The sequence below is a fragment of the Lissotriton vulgaris genome, chromosome 2_1, assembly GCF_964263255.1.
Source record: "Lissotriton vulgaris chromosome 2_1, aLisVul1.2, whole genome shotgun sequence".
NCBI classification, from domain to species: Eukaryota; Metazoa; Chordata; class Amphibia; order Caudata; family Salamandridae; genus Lissotriton; species Lissotriton vulgaris.
In genome coordinates, this window is record NC_141687.1 from 1,171,211,116 (window position 1) to 1,171,233,597 (window position 22,482).

Genomic DNA, 22,482 nt, shown 5'->3' on the forward strand with positions numbered 1-22,482 from the left:
TGCCACGTATGATTCCAGCACCAACCCATCCAAAGGACTGCAAGCCACGTCGGAGTGGAGCGCCAAACTGAGAGTACTTTCAATGCCCTCTTTGGAGACCTCTGAGGTCCCAGATTCTAGAAAGACTAGTAGAGGAGCTTGACACCCTACACTAACACCTCTTTAATCACCTGGACACAAGCGGAACATTTGGTGCAGCCTCCACTGCGAACTCCTCTCTCCATGTTTCCTCTTATTCCAAAGAAAAGGAAGCTTTACTTGTGCACCACCACCTAGGCCAATCTTAACACTGCACCTCTGCCTCTGACACAGTCTTCAAACAAGTGTATTTACTACATCACAGACCCAGTCAGCCCATATGGAGAGAGGTAACTATATGATCAACCCAAGGGACAGGAGATACTCTCTGGCAAGACTACAAGACTACGGAAGATCATGACATAGAGCCTCACCAAGAAAAAAAACATCTCCCACCGGTGATACAACAGTGTCCTATGCTGTAATTCAAAGAGTGGATTGACTCCACAATGCATTTTGTGGAAGATGAAAAACAATTTCCTAGTAAAGACCCTCTCAGGAAGCGAGTGCAGCATTTAGTTCTTATCTATGTTTAAGTGTTTGATGAAATCAGCCAACCCGTGACATCTTTAAAGACCTGGTCAGGGCAAGGATGGTTACGCCTGAATAGAAAATAAAAAATACAAGGTGTCTCCAGGAGTCCCTATTTACATCAGGGCACACATTCCACCAAACTGTCTGGTACTATGTACAGCAAGAAAGAGGCTGCACAAACCATTCGGGATGGCCCACACCCAAATGAAGAAAGGAAGCGCATAGATGCTGCGGTAGGTACCCCAACCCACTGGAGCATTACCAACTCTGTAGCGTTGCTGTCTATATGACAGATTACATTGGGAAGATGTGGAGACCTTAATACATCTTCCTGAGGCATATAGAAAACGCGACGAGGAATGTATGGCTGAAAGGAAAGTATTTTCCAACACCAGAATGTGCTGATCACTGACGCTGCAAACCCTACCTCTTTGGGTGTAAATACCAGCATACTGCTCTGAAGGCATATTTGGTTCTGTGTATCGGGTTTCAAACCAGAGATACAATTACACCTTCTTAACATGCCCTCCTAAGTAGACCATCTGTTGCTCCCTAGGTAGATTAAATATTAGAGAAAATGAGAACGATAAGGAGATTACCAAATCAGTGAGTGCATTACAAACGGCCACCTCAAAGGGCACTCCAGCAGGCTTACCAAAACAAGGCAATGGTCTCATTCCCAGATGCAAGCATAGCAAAGACAACAGACCGTCTATGACTTTCAGCAGACCAAGGGATTACCAGGCAGGGGTAATGCAGGGTCCCCAGCACTAAACAAGAACTAGCCCAGGCCACTTAATACATAACACCAGCTGGACTTGACAGATTAAGGATTTAGTTCCTCGCTGGATTGAAATCACCTCAGATCAATAGGGGCTTGCAATAATTAAACAAGCATTTGCAATGCAATAGGGCTCGCATTTGCGAGAGTTTAAGCTATTCGCTTTAAAAATGTTAATGCCTTTTATTTATGTTTTGATAATGAACACAAAAATAGAAGGTATTGTCATGTACAACGCCAATAGCTCAAACTCTTGTAAATTCGAGACCTATTCAAAGAAGCGGCTGCTAATGTCCCTGGCTGCTTAGAAAGTGAAAGCGTGCATGGAATGCTAAATGTTGCAGGAAAGCATGTCATGCCTGCAGTAGGAGAAGCTATTTAAAGAAAATAGTGGTTCCAGACTAAAAAAGACTTGCTGTATAACAACCGAAGTAAAAGGGCTAGTCTTCATGAGAGATTACGAATGAAGACAAGGCGGTAATAAGGAGAGACTAGCAAGCCTTTTAATTAATCAGAAGCCAGCATTTACGAAGGACCATGACGCAAGCCAATGACCAATATAGGTGGAGCTTTCATTTCATATTCCAATACAGCATTGCTCGCAGAGCAGCACATGCGCTGCCCAGGGTCGACCTTAAAAGGGCTATTGCCTCAAATTCTGCTCCACCCCACACAAAATACAAAATTAAAGGGTAGTCGCTCAACATCATTTCACCCTTCTGAAAGAGGAAGCTCAATCCTTACTTCAAAATGGGGCCATAGAACCAGTAACCACACATCAGTGGGAATACGGTATATACTCCCTATACCTCCTCATCCCCAATTAGGGTGGGACATGCAGCTCATACTAGACCATTGGCAGCTGAACCAGTTCATATTATCAGAGCATTTTCATATAACAACCTTAAAGGATGTCGTCCTGATGCTCTACCAAAGAGACATTTTGCAACATTAAACTTCAAGAATGCCTAGTTTCACATCCCTGTCCATCAGCAGATCGCGATAGCTCCGGTTTATGATAATTGGTCAACCCTGCCAGTTACAGTACTTGCCTTTGGGATCACAACAGCCCAAAGGGTTGTTTTAAAATGTCTCACTATTGTGACCACTCACCTCTGATGGGAGGGTGTCAACATATTTCCTTAACTAGACGAATGGCTGATCAAGAGTGGCTGGCAAAACTGCTTTGATCACACTTAAACAGCACTCCTTCTCCAGTATTTGGGTGTCTTTCATAGATTCACATGCTTCAATATTCCCCGTCGTCGGAGTTGGAGTCCCACGGTACATAAAATAGTAGTAAAAAATCACATATATAAAAATATATATCATAGTAAAAATAATAATAATAAAATAGAATTTAATAATAGAATGCTTGAAAGTACCATATAACATTATTAACACATAAGGAAGCAATGAGGGAGAATCACTTCACTGGCATATCCATGTCGTTATGATAGTCCAAATTCCAGCCGATCAGGCTGTCGTACCCTCTAGAACCTTATCCTCAGAAGCTCAGGCCCTCAGATTTTCTACCGCACGTCGTGTGAAGGGAGTCTCCCTGAGCTCTGCTCAGTTTTTTCTTCTAAATTTCTACATTCTGCAAGTATGTTTACTTTTCTTCAAAGAAGTCTTTATTTTCAACACAGCTTCGCCTGTGGAAGGCTTCGCCTTTTTTCTAAGGACCCTCACGATAGTCCTGTTTTTTTTTTTTTTTACTTGAGGTGAGGAGTCGCAGGTTCTGTGGAACCCTTTTCTCAAAGGACCTATGAGAACGGAGAGGCCCGTCTCCTTCTGTGGCTACAGAGGTTGTAGACTTTCAGACACCCCTGTCTCTGACATGGAGTGTTTGTTCTGGACATGCTAAGTCCTCTCTAAGCGTCGGTGTGGAACTGAGATTCCTTCTCCTTGGCCTCCAAGGATGAAGTAGGATCCTCTGGATATTGTTCCCCCACGGAGTCTGCTGGCCTCCACGCCTACGGGACCTGGTCTCTGGCGTTTCAGACTCTTACTGCCACCTTTACACTATAGAAAGGTGCCAGTCTTTCGACTGGCTCGTCGACACACCCGTCGATGATGAAAGACTCTGTTGTCGTCGTCACTTTGTCGACGACTACGTTGAGTGTGTCGACGAGTCTCGTCAGTATAAGCCTAGTCTGCCTCGTCGACAGTGGCCTCGTCGTAGACGATGGCTCCGTCGATGACAGTGAAATAAGCCTCGTCGACGGTAAGGCTCGTCGACGGTAAGGCTCGTCGACGGTAAGGCTCGTCGACGGTAAGGCTCGTCGACGGTAAGGCTCGTCAACAGTTGTCCTCGTCGACGGTTGGCCCATTTGCGACAGTCCGCTTCGTCGATAGTGGGCTCATCGGCAGTAGCTCGTCGACAGTCCTCCTCGTCGACGGTAAACTTCGTCGATCATCGGCCTCATCAACGATTGGCTTTGTTGACGACAGAGCTGCGTCGATGGTGGGTTCGTCGACGGTCAGCTCCGTAGACGTTAAACTTCAGCAATTACTTCGACTATCAACTTTATCCAACAATGGACTTTGTCGACGACTGAAAGCTTCGTCAACGGTTGGCTTCGTCAAGGGTTTGGCGCTGTCGACAGTTAGCTGTGTTGACGCAGATGGCCTCGTTTACGGTTGGCCTCATCGATGGTTGACCCAGTCAACGGTTGGATTCGTCGACGGTTAACCCAGTTGACAGTTGGCTATATGCACAGTGCTCTTGTAGCCTTTTTATTAGTTGTAAACAGCTTTTCCGCTACATCCATATGATGGCGTGATGGCTCCTTACTCAACGTCATAATTTCTTGGACTAGTTAGAAACTTAGCCAGACTTTCAGCCTCTGGTTCCTCAAGACCAGAATTATGTTTTTCTGACGACAAGGCTGCCATGTCCTGTTCCAGTTAAAATTATACCCTCTTACACCTGAATCTCTATTACATTACCCTCCGGTGGATATTGGAGGATCAAACCTCCTCATGGAGAGAACGGCGACTCGCTTTCATTTTCCCCTCGTCATGAGGAAAAAGCAGACCGTTTTTCTCTTTGATTTTACAATTAACTATGGACACAATTTTGTTCAGTTCCTCTGATACCTTTTAATTGACAAGGTCTTTGACTCTTCCTGAGCACAAGATCTGCGCTAGCGGTTCTTTCACGCCTTCAACACAAATTTAAAACGCCAGACAATTCACCTGCTTGTCTTGTCTCTCAACTACAACCGGACTCATCTTTTGTTCAGGCGGCCCAGCGACGTCCTCGCAATTCCGCTTCTCCTTTGACGTTTTTCTCCCGACCGGGAAGGTCGATGCCTCGTATTATTGGGGGGAAAATTTCTCCACAATGGCTGCAACCACAGTTTTAGTAGGCAACTCTTTAGCCATTTTGGGCAGGTACCACTGCCAGAGGTAGTCTGGCATGTTGTCGCAGGTAGCTCTTATTCCCGAATCCTCCTCAGCTGACGCTTCAAGGATTCTGCAGAAGAATGGAAGAAGTGCATCATAAACAGAAGACCGTGCAGTGCACATTGCGTCTCCAAGTTTTTAGACAGCTCGCAGCAGCAGCAGTATTGCAAAGACAAGGTTGGCAGAACGCTCGGTTTTTCGCCCAGAGGTTCCGCCTAAAATAATGGACGTACCTTTTATGGGTAATCCCTCTTGGCCAACATGTTGAGCAGACACTGCAGACACTACCCACGCCTTCGGTTCTCTCCAGTACATAAAGCAGCCCTTTCGTGGTGCCTGAGGTTGCAGCTCCACATCCCCTTTTCCAAGGAGTTCCACCCAGTATCACTCCTACCATCAGAACCAACTGCATTATTCGACTTTAAATCGTATACAGGATGTAATTTTTCCAGGAAACAACGACTTGCCTTAGAACCCATCCTTAATCCATCCCTAAAAGGATGACGGTGGAATTTCTCTCTTTTATTCCATTTGGTCAACCAAGCCATTTGTCTGTTGGGGGTTCTAATAGTTGTGTCGAAAGGGCACGCTTTAGAATTTGGCAAATTCCCTCTTGCTACACCTTCAAAGGGGACCTTTACCTCCTCATCTACGCGAGTCGTTTGCACAAGTGTCTATATTGATACACACAGGGACCGTCTGAGTGGTTCCGAATCTCCAATAACAGAGTTAGGGTTTACTCTCAGTTCCTCATCAACTAGCAAGTCAGGAAAGTAGCGCCTGATTTTAGATCTTTGCGCAAACTTTTCAAATGTTGTACCTCAAGAAGGTCCTAAAGTTCTACTGCCAGAACGACTTTATAATTACACTCGACCTCCAGGATGTCTATTTTCATGTGCCAATCCTTCCAAAGCACAGGAAGTGGCTACACGTTACAAAAGGTACAAAACTTTTTTCAATTCAAGGTCCTACCTTTTGTACTTCGGTCCGCTCCACGTGTCTTTACGTGGATCCTGGCACCAGTGGCAGCCTGTCTACGTCTGCAAGGCCTACAAATTGATCATTACTTAGACAACTGTATAATAAGGGCTCACTCTTATCAACAAGCAGTCCAGCACACCCAGACTTGTCAGTAACTGTTTCAAAACCTGGTTTTCAATAAATCATGTCCCAGCTAGTCCTAGCTCAGATATGAACATTTCTCGGAACATCAATCAATACAAACCTATCAAAGGTGTTTGTCTCACACGAACGACAGGCCTGCATCTCCCACTTGGTGGTTCTTCTACGTACATGAAAAAAAAAAGTGTTTCAGTAGATCCTCAAAGTCATTCCTGGCTACGGCCTCCACCTGCATCCAGTTGGTTCCCAACTGCAGATTACACATGAGAAAAATGCTAGAGGAGCTAGCCAAGCAGTGGCGACAGCTATCTGGCTCATTCAACGACAAAATCTTATTTGCCTTTCGCATGAGGACACCGCTGGGCTGGTTGGCCCATGCTCCCAGTGTCGCAGCAGGCCGCTTCACCGCTCACCCTTACCAACGATGCCTCTCTGGAAGGTTAGGGTGCGCACCTTCAAGGTTTTTTCCATCAAAGGTAGATGGACGCCTCTCCAACGCATGTCACACTCTAACCGCTTGGAGCTTTTATCCAGCTTCCTGGCTCTGAAAGCCATCCGCTTCCTAGTGCGAGAGGAATCAGTGTTAGCGTCTACAGACAATACTATCACTATACACTATCTCAACAAGCAAGGAGGTACACGATCACTGTCACCCAAACAAGCACAACACATTCGCAAATATGCCATTCTAACCATGTCACATCCCACTCATTGTGCTCAGACGGCCTCGCCGACCGTGGTGCACGGGTCTCCTCCTACTACCTTGCTGCGAACCTATCATGCTTCGCCCTCTGCCACACCTTCTGACAGTGCAGTATGGACGGATTCACCATCCGCATTCCTCAGGCCTCAAGCTTGCGGCTTCAACCTGAGCACTCTGAATTTGCTCACTTGTGCATTGCCTCAGACTGAAGGGAGGTTTCTCGCGAACGCAAGAGCCCCTCCACTACTTAGACATATAAACTAAAATGTAAACGCTTTGGTATCTGGTGCGAGTCTGTCTGCATCAATTCTGTGCAAGCTACACCAGAGCAAATCCTACCTGTTTTTCTCCTTATGGCAAAGTCATCCCTTTTCTCATTTCATCTTGAAAAGTACTGGCTGCACTTCTCGATTTTGCCATGACGAATTCAGGTCTCTCTATTCCTCCCAAAATTATTCGCAAGTTCTTTTAGGGCCTCTACAGAATGTGCCTGCCCATCGGGCGTTCCCTGCCTACTTGGCGCCTCAAAGTCTTATTGGCCCAGCTTCTCAAAGCTTCTTTGAATCAATCCATTTCACCCATTCAACATTTCTAACATAGAAAGTTTCCCTCCTACTCGCTCTCGCGTCTTCTCGACGTGTGAGTCCTATGCAAGCTTTTTCCCTCAAACATATTTACCTTCAACTTCCATTTTACTCTCTCTGGTGCTGCACACCAATCCACTATTTATACCACATGTTCTATCTGACTTTCACCTTTATGAACCAGTCATCCTATGAAACTTTCTTTCCAAACCCTCAGTCTTTAGCTGAGCGCACTCTACATTCTTTAGATTGAAACGATGTGTTAAATTCTACATACAACGGACAGCTGCCTTCGCAAGCCAGACCACCTTTCTTGTGTATGAGCGGATGCGTTTAGTGCATCCAGTGACCAAACTAACCATTGCCCCATGGTTTGACATCCGCTATCTCTTTTTGTTATACAAAGATTGGCAAGCCCTTACCTACTCCGGTGAGGGCCCACTCAACAGGGGCAGTTTCATACTCCACTGCTCTACTCGCTGGAGTGCCTCTCCATAAGATCTGCAGAGTGGCAACGTGGTCCAGCAGACGTATGTTTCACGAGGCACTACTGTCTGGAGGTAATTGACAGCGCAGACACTGCTGTGGGTCAAGCGGTGCTTCGGAATTTTTTCAAGTAAGGTGAGCCTCTGTTGCTTCCCTCCTCCTGCCATAAAAGGTTTTGCATTTTCGCATCAGTGTACCATTAATAGTGTTTGTTTAAATATGCGATATGTTCATGCATTACAGTTGTAACCTTTTATGGATATATTGGCTATTGCTTGCTCTTCTATTCAAGCATGTGAATCTATGAAAGACAGCCCAATACTGGAGAAGAACAAAAGTTACTTACCTATAAACTGTGGTTCTCCAGTATTGGTGTCTTTCATAGATTCACATGCGACCCACCCTTCCTCCCCTCAGAGGCTCTCTTCTCCTCATCGACTCTTTTGTCACACTTGTGCTACGAAAATCTGAGGGCCTGAGCTTCTGAGGAGAAGGTTCTAGAGGGTGCGACAGCCTGATTGGCTGGAATTTGGACTATCATAACAACATGGATATGCCAGTGAAGTGATTCTCCCTCAATGCTTCCTTATGTGTTCATAATGTTTTATGGTACTTTCAAGCATTCTATTAATAACCCCTCCCCTGCTGATGACGGAACCGCTCCGTCATCAGCTACAGTTGAGCTGTGCTGATGACGGAGCGGTTCCGTCATGGCCCAGCCGCCGCGCCTGCGCGGGCGTTCTAATGAGCGGGCGGGTCATGACGGAACCGCTTCGTCACCAGCATAGCTCAACCGCGGCTGGTGACGGAGCGGCTCCGTCACCAGCATGCGGCCGCCGCGCGGCCGCCCCGCCCCTTTAGCGCTGCGGCGGAATAGCCGCCGCAGCGAAGGGGTTAAATTCTATTTTATTATTATTATTATTACTATGATATATATTTTTATATATGTGATTTTTTTACTACTATTTTATGTACATTGGGACTCCCACTCCGACGACGGGGAATATTCAAGCATGTGAATCTATGAAAGACTCTAATACTGGAGAACCACAGTTTACATGTAAGTAACTTCTGTTCATCTCTTACACCACCTAGAGTTTACAGTCAGTATAAGGAAACCCCATCTAAATCTCAGAAATTCTAACACTTCCTAGCATTAGTCCTAAATGGTATCATGGGGAAAGCTAACCCCAATAAACAGAGGGGGGTGGAGAAATTCTAACACTTCCTAGCATTAGTCCTAAATGGTATCATGGGGAAAGCTAACCCCAATAAACAGAGGGGGGTGGCATTTCCATAGCTGCTGCCTCTTTTTCAGTTTACTTGCCTATTGTCAATAACTGTAATAAACCTGCTCAGGATGATGGCATTATGCATTGCAATTGTACCGCACACCAGCAGTGCCTTGTTAGTCAATGGTCACAAGCATAAGGTCAGCTCAATGATAAAGGCCAGTACTCCACACACTCTGCACTGGTGGAACCCCAACAATATGTTAGTGGGCAGGCCTTTCTCAGACCCTTTTCCTCAGGTGACAGTTACCACTGACGTACGCTCATAGGATGAGGGCCCCAGTTTGGTATTAGAACTGTACAGTGCACGTGGCATTCTCTTCAGCAGACCAAGCACATCAACTACCTCAACCTCCTAGCATTTTCACTGGCTCCCAAAGCCTTCTATCCACTTGTACGGAACAAGGTAGTTTATATAAGGGCCAACGATATCACTGCAATTCACTACATCCAAAAACTGGGAGGCACACAATCACTTGTGTTGTCCACTTTAGCTCAACTGATTTGGAGCTTAACTGTCTGTCACAACATAGACCTCCTAGCAGAACATCTCCAAAGAGTTAGCGGACATGCTAAGCAGGACAAATCAGCAAGTATACGAATGGGAACCCTAACCAAGTCCTTCACCAGTACTTTCACAAGTGAGGGATCTCCAACAGTTGACATTTTCACCAAACATGAAAACACAAAATACCAGAGTGTTGCTTCCAGTTACCCACACCTAGAGTCCATTAGCAATTAACAATGGATGAGCTAGTCAGGGATATTTATGTATGCTTTTCCAGTTTTCCTAACTAACATAGAACTCAGCCCCATTAGACATGTCCATGTCCCTACTAGAGAAATTCGCCATCAGATTGGATCATCTCACTCAAAACCAGAGCCTAATAATATATCTCTACCCCAGGAAGCTAAATCTTACAGTTTAGCACCTGGCATCTTAGAATTTGAATACTAGTATCTTCCAGAAGAGTGTATGGCTATTCTGTACGAAGCACGCAGACCTACCAAAAGTGTGTGATAAGCTCCCAAATGAAAGTGCTTTAGTTATTACTGTTTTGCAAATCAATTAGACCTTGCAAAAGTAACTGTTCAGGATATAGTTTTCTACCTAATACATTTTCAAAAAAAGTTTTGGCGTACACCACTATATGACTTCACTTAGCAGCAGTAGTCGCATTCATGCAAAACAGAGCACTCTCTTGTCTTTTTACAATTCCAGTAATCAAACCATTTATTGAGTGCCTTAAAAAGGCTATACTCCCTAAAACCTCTCCAGCACCTGCATGGAATTTAAATGTAGTCCTCACCTGCCTCTCAGGACCACCTTTTAAACCTCTGCGTTCAGTGGATTTTGTTTCTTTCATGGAAAGTAATTTTTCTTGAATAGTGTGTGCATGTAACTCACCAACTCAGCTTAAAGACATAATGGCTACTAAGAACATAGAGACAGAATGATACGGCATACTCAGTGTTTTACCGAAAGAGATTTCTCCTTTCCAATTGAATCAGTCTATCTAGTTTCCAGTTTTCTCCCCAAAACCTGCCTCTGTTGTGGAGAGAGTTTTACACACACATTAGACGTAAAAAGAGCACTCATGCACTCTACTGACAGAACAAAACTACATAGCGTTTTATTGCCTATGCAACACCACAGAAAGGACAAGCAATTTCCAAAGCAGGTATTGCAAGATGGATTGTAAAATGCATTCAGACCAGTTATGCTAAAGGTAAGCAAGTGCTTTCAGTACCTCCTTGAGTGCACTACAGGGAAGAAGCTGGATACCATGACTTTTTTGGGTAACATTCCCCTAGCTGACAGATGCAAGCCAGCAACACTGTCAACACAACACATGTTTACTAAACGTAACTGTGTGAATATATCACCGGCCAACATGCTATGGCTGGGCACAAAGTATTAAGAACATCAACATCCACACATGCCACGAATAGAATATTAGTTATCCTGTAAGCATCTGTTCTCAGCATGTAGTGTTGTATATTCACAGGCACCCTTTCACCTCCCCATAAGTCGGCAGTGAAAGCATATGTTTCCTTTATCACTCAACAGATAAAATCCACAGGGCATATATTTACATATACATAAATCTTTAATCACTTCATTAAGTTTGCTTTTCCACCCTTATGAATGGAAAACAATCTGAGGTCTGAGCGGAAACCATTTGCACTGTGGGATAAGGGAGGAGACCCTCTACATCTGTGACTTGAAACTTAATCTAAGAGAAATAACTTGTAATGTCAGTACCCAGCATCAGACGACTGGAGTATGCAAAGCATGTAAATCTACTGCACTATACACTACTAATAGATGCTTACAGGTGGAGTACAATATGTTTTTCCTTTTGATTTGTAAAGTGTTTATTGTCCCATTTAATGTTTTAGAGAGAGAAGAAAGATAACCCCAACCGAGGCAACATTAATCCACGGAAGATTCGTACTCGAAAGGAGGAATGGGAGAAACTGAAGATGGGCAAAGAGTTTGTGGAGCCGAAGGAAAAGAACGCCCCTCCCGGGTACGAGGGTGGTAGGATGAGATGAGTGTGTGGCCTGAGATGTGTATATCACCGTTGCAGAGCAGTTAGAGGGTGGAGGAAATGTGTCACTGTTGCAGAATAGGTGTTTGCATAAGCTTGCGTGTTGTTGCTCTAAAGCAGGTGGTCACTTTTTCGTCCCTGCGTTCAATCCCCTATTGTCTACAATGTCTGTCCTCATGGGCAGTAAAACCCTCCTTTTCCTGTGTATCTTATATATTAAGCTCTTCAGAGTCCCAGTTCACCCCACGTTAATATTTAACTTCCTCACATTAGTGTTTTCACCTTTCCAGCACTTCTGTCGCTGTGTAAAGCTCTACCTTCATATTTCCAGTTTTCTTTTGTATGAAACTCTTAATATTTCCAGATCTCCTTATGTAATGGCTCTTCCTCCATTGAGTTATTGAAGCCCTTCTCCAATAGCTCCTTTTGTGCTATTACCAGTGCTGCCTTCCCTGGCAGTACCTTACATGTGACTATTTACTCTCACACCTCCATTGCCCTCTTCCTCCTGTTTAGTTAAAAATTGAATGGTAATATATGGTCACTGCTGTGAACTGAATTTCTAACTTTGATTATAAAGTCAAACCAATAACATTATATCATGTTTGTAGCACCAACTTTTGCACTGTGAATCTTTTCTATATTCACATGCTGTGCATTATTCCGCCAACTAGCGGTTGGGTCCAGAATTGTTGTATGTCCTTTTTTTCTTGTTGGTGGGTTTGACTTACCGCCATTTGGTTTCTCCTTGTGGCGTTGTCGTGCTTCCCCGGAAGCTCCCACCTTAAATCGCCATCTTTCGATTATTTATTCCCGACGTTGGGTCTGGAAGGATACGGAAGGAGCTCCAAACTTTGGAGAGAAGAATCGATGAATATCAGGAAAAAATCTACAAAAAACTACAATATGGCGATTCAAGGTACCGGACATGGAATCAAGGTGCCGGACGGTGCTGAAAGGGAATGAACAACCTCAGCGACGACCAGAAAAACAATGCTCGTTCAGGGGCTCCCTGTGCGTGGTGATGGACAAAACACTGTTCAAGTTTTGCCTGAATTGCCTTCACAATTTTGCCAAAAAGGACCAACATCCATTCTTCAACCTCTGCTTACAGGTAGATCACCGAAGTGACGATTGCAACGCGTGTTTGGCGTTCACCCTGAAGATCCTGAGAGTGAGGGAGAGGCAGAGAGGAGCCAACTATAAGATGCAGGGGCAGAGCACAGCACCAGCGCTACGGGACCTGGGCCTCTCCAGCGATGAGGAGGACAATGTCCCAGAAGGAGACACGGAGATGGACATCCAATCGTCCAGGTCAAAAAGAAAGCTTCAAAAGAGGTAAGAGAACCATTGTCCTCGAAGAAACTAGATGCTCAAGGCCTCGAATGGGAGCCTCGGCGTCAAAGCACTTGACGTCCGCAGCTGCGTTTGAGAAACATACTGTAGGATCTTTAGACAAGGACTCCGTAATGGCAAAGACCCTCGAAAGATCCAAGACGAAAGGACTAATCGACTTCAAAACAAGAGGTTGACTGCCAGGGTCAACCATCAAGATTCCTTTTACCACGAAAAGAAAGGCTGAAAGTCTCGAGGCCGAAACACGCGTCGGAGGTAGAGAGTATTTTACAGCGAAAGAAAGATTTAGATGAAAGCTTAAAACAATTTCAGATACCGCCAAAGACCTCGATGAGAATCGAGAAAAGCATTGAGGATGTTTAGCCTCCGTTGACCCCCGAACCTCTGGAGTAGTAGGAAGAGAATTGTTTTTCGAAGAAGAAGAACAAACTAACATAGGATCAGAAACCTCAGAGGTCCAAGAGCTACATTTGCAAGATTTCAACACAGATTCCCCGGAGGAGGCTGTCGACACCTTTCCTTTGAGGCCTTCTCCATCAGAGTACAATTCGAGGAAGAAAAGCCTCAGTCATATTTTTTTGCTGTAAACTCTAATGCCTACACAATCAATGAACCAGTTCCTTCCTATGCTGCCAAGTGTGCTAGACCGGGGAAAGGAGGCATTTAAGGAGCCTGCCACATGTAAGGCAGTCACGCCTCCAGGGGAGAAAAAATACAAACGCACCTCCAAAGATCCTAATTACATCAAGGGGTCGGTGGCTGCTGACTCCATCATAACAGCCAGGAAGAGAGCTAATGTACCAAGTACTATTGGGACACCAATCAATAAGGAAAGCAAGAGAATGGACCTTATGGACGAAAAGTATCGCAAAAAATGCGGCGAACCAATGGCACAGCGCCAATTCTAATGTGTTGCTCAACCGACATGTATACCTGCACTGGGAGGAAATAGGTGAGCTACTAAAGCACTTACCAGAACAATACCAAAAGAGAGAAAGACACATCGTAGAGGAGGGGAAGAATATAGCAAATACCTTCTTAAAATCAGTACTAGATGCTCCAGAAACATCAACCAGGCCAATGATGATTGGTACCACCGAAAAAAGACATGCATGGCTATGAATCTCAGGATTCAAGCCAAAGGTGCATACTGAATGCTCCTTTCAATAGAGAACAGCTCTTTGGAAGAGTGGTGGACGACATGCTAAACCAATTAAAAAAGGACAACGAGGTACCAAGATCTATGGGGGCTCTACAATTCATAGGTGGCATGCGTAGTGGAACCACCCCCTCAAGAAGGTAAGCTCTGACATTGAGGACAGTAGGGACGCTGCTGGGGATGATGGCCTCATGCATTCACTTAATCCCCAACATTCGCCTACAATAGACCCTTCCAAGAATGGCTTCAAGCACAATAGTAACAGGGAGTTGGGAAGATCTAGTGGTTGTCACCCAAAGGATACAGAAAGAGATAGCGTGGTGGAACAAGACAAGCGTATACCAAGGGAGACTTTTACACAACCAACTCCAAAGGTGACCATAGCTTCAGATGCGTCCCAGATAGGATGGGGAGCTCACCTGAACAGCTTCAAAGTAATGGGATTGTGGACAGAGCAGGATGCAATACAACACATCAACATCCTGGAATTAAAAACAATGTTTCTAGCCTTGAAAACGCCTACAGAAAGAGCTCTATGGGAAGATGATTATTTATTTATTTATTTGTTTACATTTGTAATGCGCACAGCTACCCAACAAAGGGTTTCCCGGCGCGGCAGATCGCCATAGCAATGCGGTTACAGAAAACTAGATGTTAAAGAGCCATGTTTTTAAGGCTTTTCTGAATTTGATGTAATTCGACTCAGACCGCAATGTATGTGGCATTGAATTCCAGAGCGAAGGTCCTAGGAATGAGAAGGACTTGCCACCCATGCGTGACAGCCTGGTCCTTGGAATTTCAAAATGATTTGCCGTGGAAGACCGAAGAGATCTGGAAGGACGGTAGGGGCGCACCAGGTTTTGCAGATATTTAGGAGCGGTGTTGGTGGAAATCCTGTGCATAAAACATAGAGATTTGAATTTAACTCGGTTTTCAATTTTTAGCCAGTGTAACTTCCTGATGTATTTAGTGGTTGGAGTAGAGATGGGAATTTTACAGAGTAGTCTGGCTGCTGCATTTTGCACTGATTGCAACCTGCGGACAGTAGTTTTGTTCGCCCCCAGGTACAAAACGTTGCCATAATCTAGCCTAGATGTTATTAGGGCATTGACAACTGTTTTCTTGGTGTTTTCAGGCAGCATCCAACAGATCTTTTTTAGCCATTTTAATATGGCAAAGCAGGTGGCTGAAGTCTTTACCGCTTGCTGATGTAAACTGAGTGAGTCGTCAATAATGACGCCCAGGTTGCGAGCATGAGTAACCGGGGTAGGGGGGTGCCCATTTCAGTTGGCCAATGTTGGGGTCCCCAAAGTTCTTTATTTTTGCCCAACACAATTAACTCGGTTTTTTCGCCGTTAAGTTTTAGGAAGTTTTTTTGCATCCAGTCGGCGATTTTACAGAGTCCGAGTTGTAGGGTGGAGGAATTATCAGAATCTGCAGCTGATAAAGAAAAAAGCAGCTGGGAATCATCAGCGTAGGAAAACATTAAAAGCCCTGTTTCCTCCACTATTTTGGCCAGGGGGCTCATATACACGTTGAAAAGCAACGGGCTAAGAATAGAGCCCTGTGGAACTCCGTGTTTGAATGTCATGGTATCGGAGCAGGCAGTTTGTGAGAAGACCTGGAACGTGCGGTTTTCCAATAATGATCTAATCCAGTTGAGAGCTGCCCCACGGATGCCCAGGGAGTGGAGTGTTTGGGCGAGGACCGCATGCGACACGGTGTCGAATGCCGCGCTGAGGTCGAGCAGCACAAGTGCCACTGTTTCGCCCTTGTCCACCATGCGGCGGATATTTTCGGTTACCCCCAGCAAGGTAGTTTCTGTGGAAAAGCCTGCACGAAATCCCGACTGGTGGGATGGTAATAGGTCATGAGTGGTAATGAAATCAGTGAGGCAACGATGTACATGTTTCTCCAATATTTTTGCAAAGGTGGGCAGCAAGGATATTGGGCGGAAGTTAGCTGGCAAATTGGGGTCTGCGCCAGCTTTCTTCAGGAGCGGATGAATCATTGCATGCTTCCATTCACTGGGTACAAATTGTTCCAGTAACGAAGCATTGAGAAGATCAGTGATGGTAACCAAGACGTTGCTGTTAAGTTGCTTTAAGACTGAGCACGGCAATGGGTCTTTAGGTGAGCCAGATTTAATAGTTTTTAGCAGCCTTTGAACCATATCAGGGTTCAGCAAGGGCCAACTATCAAGTGTGACAGAAGATGCATTAACCGGAGTAGAGCAATCCGGAATGCCTGGAGCATTACCCGAGGTAGGTGATGCACAGTTTGGGGTAGCTTCAGTGGTTAACTTATATTTATTAGAAGCTTGATTAATGTCTTGGTGAATTTGGTCGACTTTATTGATGAAGAAGGCAGCAAGTAGGTCACATTGAGTTTTATTAAGTTCAGGTGGGAGTTGAGACGTATTAGAGCCAGCCAGCTCTTTTACTAGTTTAAAAAGTGTTTTGGAGTGGTCTAAGGCATTTGTGATTTTTGTGCAGATGAATTCTGCTTTAGCCTTGCTATACTGCTTTTGATACGCTATTAACTGAATTTTGTATTTTTCCTTGATTACAGGTGAGTAACTCCTCCTCCATTGACGTTCAAGATTTTTACATCTAGTTTTTTCATTTTGTAAGATATCGTTGAACCAGGGCGCAGGAGAGCGGTGGGTGTTAAGTTTAAGCTTTGTTTTGGGCAGGGTGGAGTCAATGGCTGCAAGAAGCCAGTTTTGTACTGTGGAGGAAAGCTGTTGAACAGTGGTCTTAGTGCAAGGCCTATGTTCTTCCAGGAGGGTATTGAGACTGTCAATGTCAAGTTGTTTCCACTTTCTTATAAACTGGGTGGGTAGGGGAGTATTATCTTTATTTATTGGGTCGACCTGAAGGGCAAATTTAACCAAATAGTGGTCGGACCAGGGCAGAGGCTGGGCAGAATGCGTCACAATATTGTTAAGATTGGAAAAGATGGGATCTAGCAGGTGTCCAGCACGATGTGTAGGCCCTGAGTTCTTTAAGGTTGGATTGAGAGCTGCTAAGTCATTTATGAAGTCTTTAGCTAAAGAGCATTCCTCATCCTCTAGATGCAAGTTTATGTCGCCTAAGATTGTGAAATTGGCAGTTCTCATGGCTAACGGTCCGATAAGTGCAGACATATTTGTCACCCATTTGGATGCTGCCCCCGGAGGCCGATACACAAGGACTCCGGCTAAAGTGAAATAAGGGGCTAGCGTAAGTTTAAATGTCGCCGCTTGGCAGCCATCACATAAAAGAGGTTTAAATTCGCAATTAAAAATCTTTTTGAAGATGATGGCAATTCCTCCGCCAGGTATCTTTTCCCTGTCAAGTCTGGTGATAGCGTAGGAGTCCGGAAGTGCCATAGCTATGTCTGGACCCGAACTTTCTTTGAGCCAGGTTTCAGTAATAAACAGATACAGATACAGACAACCCAACCACCATGTTCTACATAAACAAGGGGGAGCACAATCAGTAGCCCTTTCAATTCCAGCACGGCACAGCAACTGTGGCGATGTGCAATCCTACGGGAGATAAAATTGTAGCAATACACGGACCAGGGAAGGACAATGTTGAAGCGGACAGGCTAAGCCGGAAAGCTTCTTGGTCCCATGAGTGGGAACTGAATCAAACAGAACTCAAGAAGGTCTTTCATAAATGTGGGACTCCAGAAGTCGACCTCTTCGCAACACCACGGAATGCAAAATGCCAACGCTTCGCATCCAGGCAACCTTACCAACAGTTCCCAGGGAATGCACTATGGATAGACTGGTCAGGGATATTTGCTTACGCTCCCCTCGCACAGTGATCAACAACTGCAAGATTAGCCACATGAAGATGATTCTCATTGCTCCACAATAGGCGAGACAGACCTGATTCTCAGAAATAATGGAGATCTCTCCAGGATCAATTTACAAATTGCCAAACAGACAAGACTTGTTGACAATGCAAAAAGGGAAGGGTGCTCCACCCAGAACCGGAAGCATTTATCCTTGCAGCATGGCTCCTGTGGACTTAGTTTGGGCCCCTAAAGCTACCAGAAAACGCAATGGCAATTCTTTCGACCACTAGGAAATGTTATTCGGCAAAATGGAAAAGATTCTCTCTATGGTGCCTCAAAGAAGAACTTCTAAAAAAGAACACAAAGGAAAAGACAGTGCTAAAGTACTTAACACATCTCCTGCACAGTAAGCTAAATTACCCATCGCTAAAGGTTCACCTGGCTGCAGTTGTAGCATATACAAGGTTCCACACAAGAAAGAGCTTCTTCACTTCACAAGTTGTCATAAGATTCCTAGAAGTAGCCAAAAGAATTCTCCCTTAAGAGGGTGCCGGCACCCACATGGAATCTAAATATGGTACTCGCTCAGCTAATTAAAGCGCCATTTCAGCCGCTTCACAAGGCCACGCCACAAATGCTCACATTAAAAACAACCTTTTTAGTTGCAATAACAGCTCTACGTAGAGTGTGTTGCAGGCACTACCGTCACAGGAACCCTATTTCCAAATATATAATGACAGAATCGTCATGAGAACGGATCCATGCTTCATGCCAAAGGTGGTATCACAATTCCACACAAATCAAACCATACAGATACCAAGTTTCTTACAAAAGCCAAAGACGCAGGCAGAAAGAGCATTACACACTCCAGATGATAGAAAAGCAGTGATGTATTATATTGAAAGAACGTAAGAATACAGAAAGACAAAAGAACTCTTTGTTTAATTTGAAAACAGGTTCCTTGTGAAACCAGTAACCAAGTACACAATCGCAAGATGGATAGCACAAACCATACAATTGTGCCTCAAACTGGCAGGAGAAATCTTACAAAGGGCCCCATAGGCTCATTCAGCAAGAAAGAAAGGGGCAACTATCGCCTTTCTCACCAACACACCACTTCAAGACATTTGCATGGCTGAAACATGGTCTTCAGTGCACAAGTTCACAAAGCACTACTGCATGGACATCCAAATGAATAAGTAAGAGAGAAGGTCTTGCATCATCTATTCACAAACCAACGCTCACTCGTCTTTGACCCAGCCACCACAGTACTAACAACCTGCTACAAAATCTGGGTGGGAGCTTTAAGAGGAAGCACTACGACATCACAAGGGGACACCAAATGGTGGTATGTCAACGCCCACCAACAAGAAAAAAAAAAAAAAATAAGGAAATTCAACAATTCCGAACCCAACCTCTAGATGGCGGAATAATGCACAGCATGTAAATCCAGAAAATTCTTCAAGCTGCAAAACTACACAGACGGGTAAGTAACTATATGATTTTGATGGCCTGTCTTTGCTTGAAATGTAAATACCATGAAAAATCTTGAATACTCAGAGTACAAATTCCATTTTTGCTCCCTCATTGCTATCCCAGTTTTTTCAGCGTGAATCTTTTCTGGATTCACATGTAATGCATTACTCCACCGTCTAGTGGTTGGTTTCGGAATTGTCTTTTGTAGTCTCCTTTCTCTCATCTCTCCTCTCCACCAGCCTCCACCCCCACAGGTGTCAAGTCTTCAACCATATGGTGCTATGTCCCTCCTTCTGTGACGTTAGATGCATGCTCTGGAAACCCTTGAACGAAGACACTATCTCAATCATCTCTTCAGATTATTTTTTCTGCCATTGGGTCTGCAAGCAAAGGGCAGAGCTCCCGAGTTGGGAAAGAAGCTGCATCACAGAAGATCATTTTCATCAAAGAAAACAGAGAATATTCTCAAATCACGGGGATCACGACAAACGTTGTTGGGTAAGGAGAAGACACCGGAGAACACGGAAGAGGTGAGAAGCGATAAACACCCTATTTGTTGGAGAATAAGAAAGGAGTATGGAGCACACCCCCTTTAGATTTTGTGTGATTTGCTCTCACAAATATGCGCAGACTCTGACTTACGAAAGACCGTTGTTTGGAAGTGTGCCCAATTTACGCTGAATTTATGCAGGAAACAATCCGGGCAAGATAGAGGGTATGCCATCCTCAGTGAAAGCAGGAGTGTTTAAGAGAATTTGGTTTATCGAATGAGGAAGAGGACCCACTTGAGAAAACTGGAGAGGCCTAGGAAGAAGAACCGGAACTTACAGAAGTAATCAAAGTCTTGTCAGAAAAAAAGGCACAAAAAGATGCTGAGGGACGGCAACACAAAATGCAAGACAACACTATAAGGGCATTCGAAGGCAGAGGATCTTTGACTCGAAGAAGGCAAAACTAGCATCAGGGAAAAATGTCTTTACACTGACCTCTAAAACCTGACTGACACTGGTACAGAAGAGAGGCTTGACACCCACCTCAAAGATTGGCTTAGCACATATGACGAAGAACGGTTTGCCACTGGCGCTGAAGAGCTGATCAACATAGACCTCAAAGAAGAGAAGCAAAGAGTTTATGTTGAACAAAAATTCCTCTGGGTTGCGACATGACAAGACCAAACTGGAAGCCCTCATTAATAAGAAGAGTTTGATGACTCTCTAAAGAGCTACAGAATTCTACTCGGAGTGAGAAGGAATTAACGGAACCAGAACCTCCACTGACCTTAGAGCTGCAGGCGAAGGTGTAACAGTATCTGTTTGAGGTTCGTTGAGGAGAAACCACAATTCCAAGATCAAGAATCGACCACAGACTGCAGAGTCTAAGGAGGATTGGCAGGACACGTATGTCGACCCATCTAACAGTCTCCCCCAGCCAACATTGCTGCATGCAATCAACGCAGTCATTGAGAAAGCTGCAGACACATTTGAGGTACAACGGGAAGAGTAGCAAAAAGAAGCATGCTTCCTCCTAGAGACATTACTGCTAGACCAAAAGAGGAATCATTTCCTCCTGATGTTACCCAGTATCGTGGACCATGGTAGAGACAGGCCTTCAGAGAGCCAACATCAGATAAGGCCATCACCCCAAGTGTGGGAAGCAAGTACTGTTTTCCATCAAGGACTTCACTTACATCAGGGAAGACGTGTCAGCAGATTCTGTAATTGTGGTACTGGCTCGCAAAAGAGCCTACAAACCAACCGACACAGTTCCTCCACCAGACAAGGAAAACATGAGGGTGGACATGGTGGGAGAAAGATGAAGAGGTTGGCTGTGGTGCAATGCCTTTCTCAATCTGTATGCCCATCAGCAGTGAGATGAAATGCAGAAACACTTGCAACACCTACCAGAAGTGTACAAAAAGAGAGCAAATCGTGTTGGAGGGCAAAACAATTGCAAACACCTGTCTCAAATCTGCATTAGACGCAGAAGACACAGTCAGAAGGCATCATGTACTGCTACTGCCCTATGCAGATAAGCCCGGCTTACAGTTTTCAGAATAAAGGTAGACAGTTGACAAAACGCTACAGCGCATGATTAAAGATAACGACTTCCAGGGCCATGGGAGTGTTGATTTATACAAAGAGCCATGGGAGTGTTGCTTTATGCAAAGAACCATCTCAAGAGGCTATGGCACAAGGAAAGAGAGCACCCACAAGGGGATGGCATGCAGCTAAATACCAGACATACAGCTTCAAACAACAAAGCACTGTCACAGCACCATGGCATGCCAGATGGGTTGGAGGGAGGGAACTCTCATAACAATGTGACTAATAAGGAGGACTCTCCTAAACAATTCGCAAGTGGGAGGAAGGGTGGAGGGGTTTCAAGTGGAATCGAGAAAGCTCACCTCCAACAAAGGGATACTAAATATCGTAAGACATGACTATTGCATGAAACTGACAAAACATCTCCCACAATTACATAAAAACAAAAGAGAATCACAAGGGAAGAATAAACTCACTTATGACAGGAGGTAAAAGAGCTGTTAAGAAAAGGGGCTACAAAATGTGTGCCACACCCACTTACTTTCTAGTGCCGATCCTGGAGAACACATTAAGACAATAGTAGATGTAAGGACACTCAATAGGGCATTCAAGGCAGAAATTGAACTTGACAACCCCACAGGAGGTCATTCCACTTATAGGAAAAAGAAGGTACCTGGCAAGTATGGATATTAAGGGCATATACATTCACATACCAACAAACAGATTAAACAAAATGTTCCTCAGAATAGTGGTAGACAAGACAATTTATCAATTTACAGCATAACCATTTGGAATTAAATCGGCACCACAAGTATTTACAAAATGTCTACCCTTAGTGGCAGCACACTTCAGTCAAAGGGGACTAAACGAGTACCCATGTCTGGTCGACTGGCTTATAAGGGCAAGCATGTTCAACCAATGCAGGAATAATAAGTGTCATAAAGACATTACTTGCAGTTTTTATTATCAACTATGAAAAATCATCAGCCCTACTAGATAGAGAAACTTATTTTGGGCCAAATTCTAAATTCAGACAAATGCCTTTCCAGTGGAGAAGAGGGTCAAGGCAACTGTAGGCCAAAGTCATCTCTACCAGAAGGAGCAAAGTCTGACA

General features: G+C 44.6%; 1 protein-coding gene across 3 annotated transcripts in view; it reads left to right on the forward strand.

Annotated features, from left to right (window-relative positions):
* WASF2 (WASP family member 2) overlaps positions 1 to 22,482 on the forward strand; it is a 506,607-nt gene that overhangs the window by 411,911 nt on the left and 72,214 nt on the right. For all 3 annotated transcript variants that reach the window (XM_086956878.1, XM_086956880.1, XM_086956879.1), the window contains one exon: positions 11,395 to 11,525. In XM_086956878.1, coding sequence (XP_086813004.1) covers positions 11,395 to 11,525 — 131 coding nt within the window. The remainder of the gene's footprint in view (positions 1 to 11,394; positions 11,526 to 22,482) is intronic.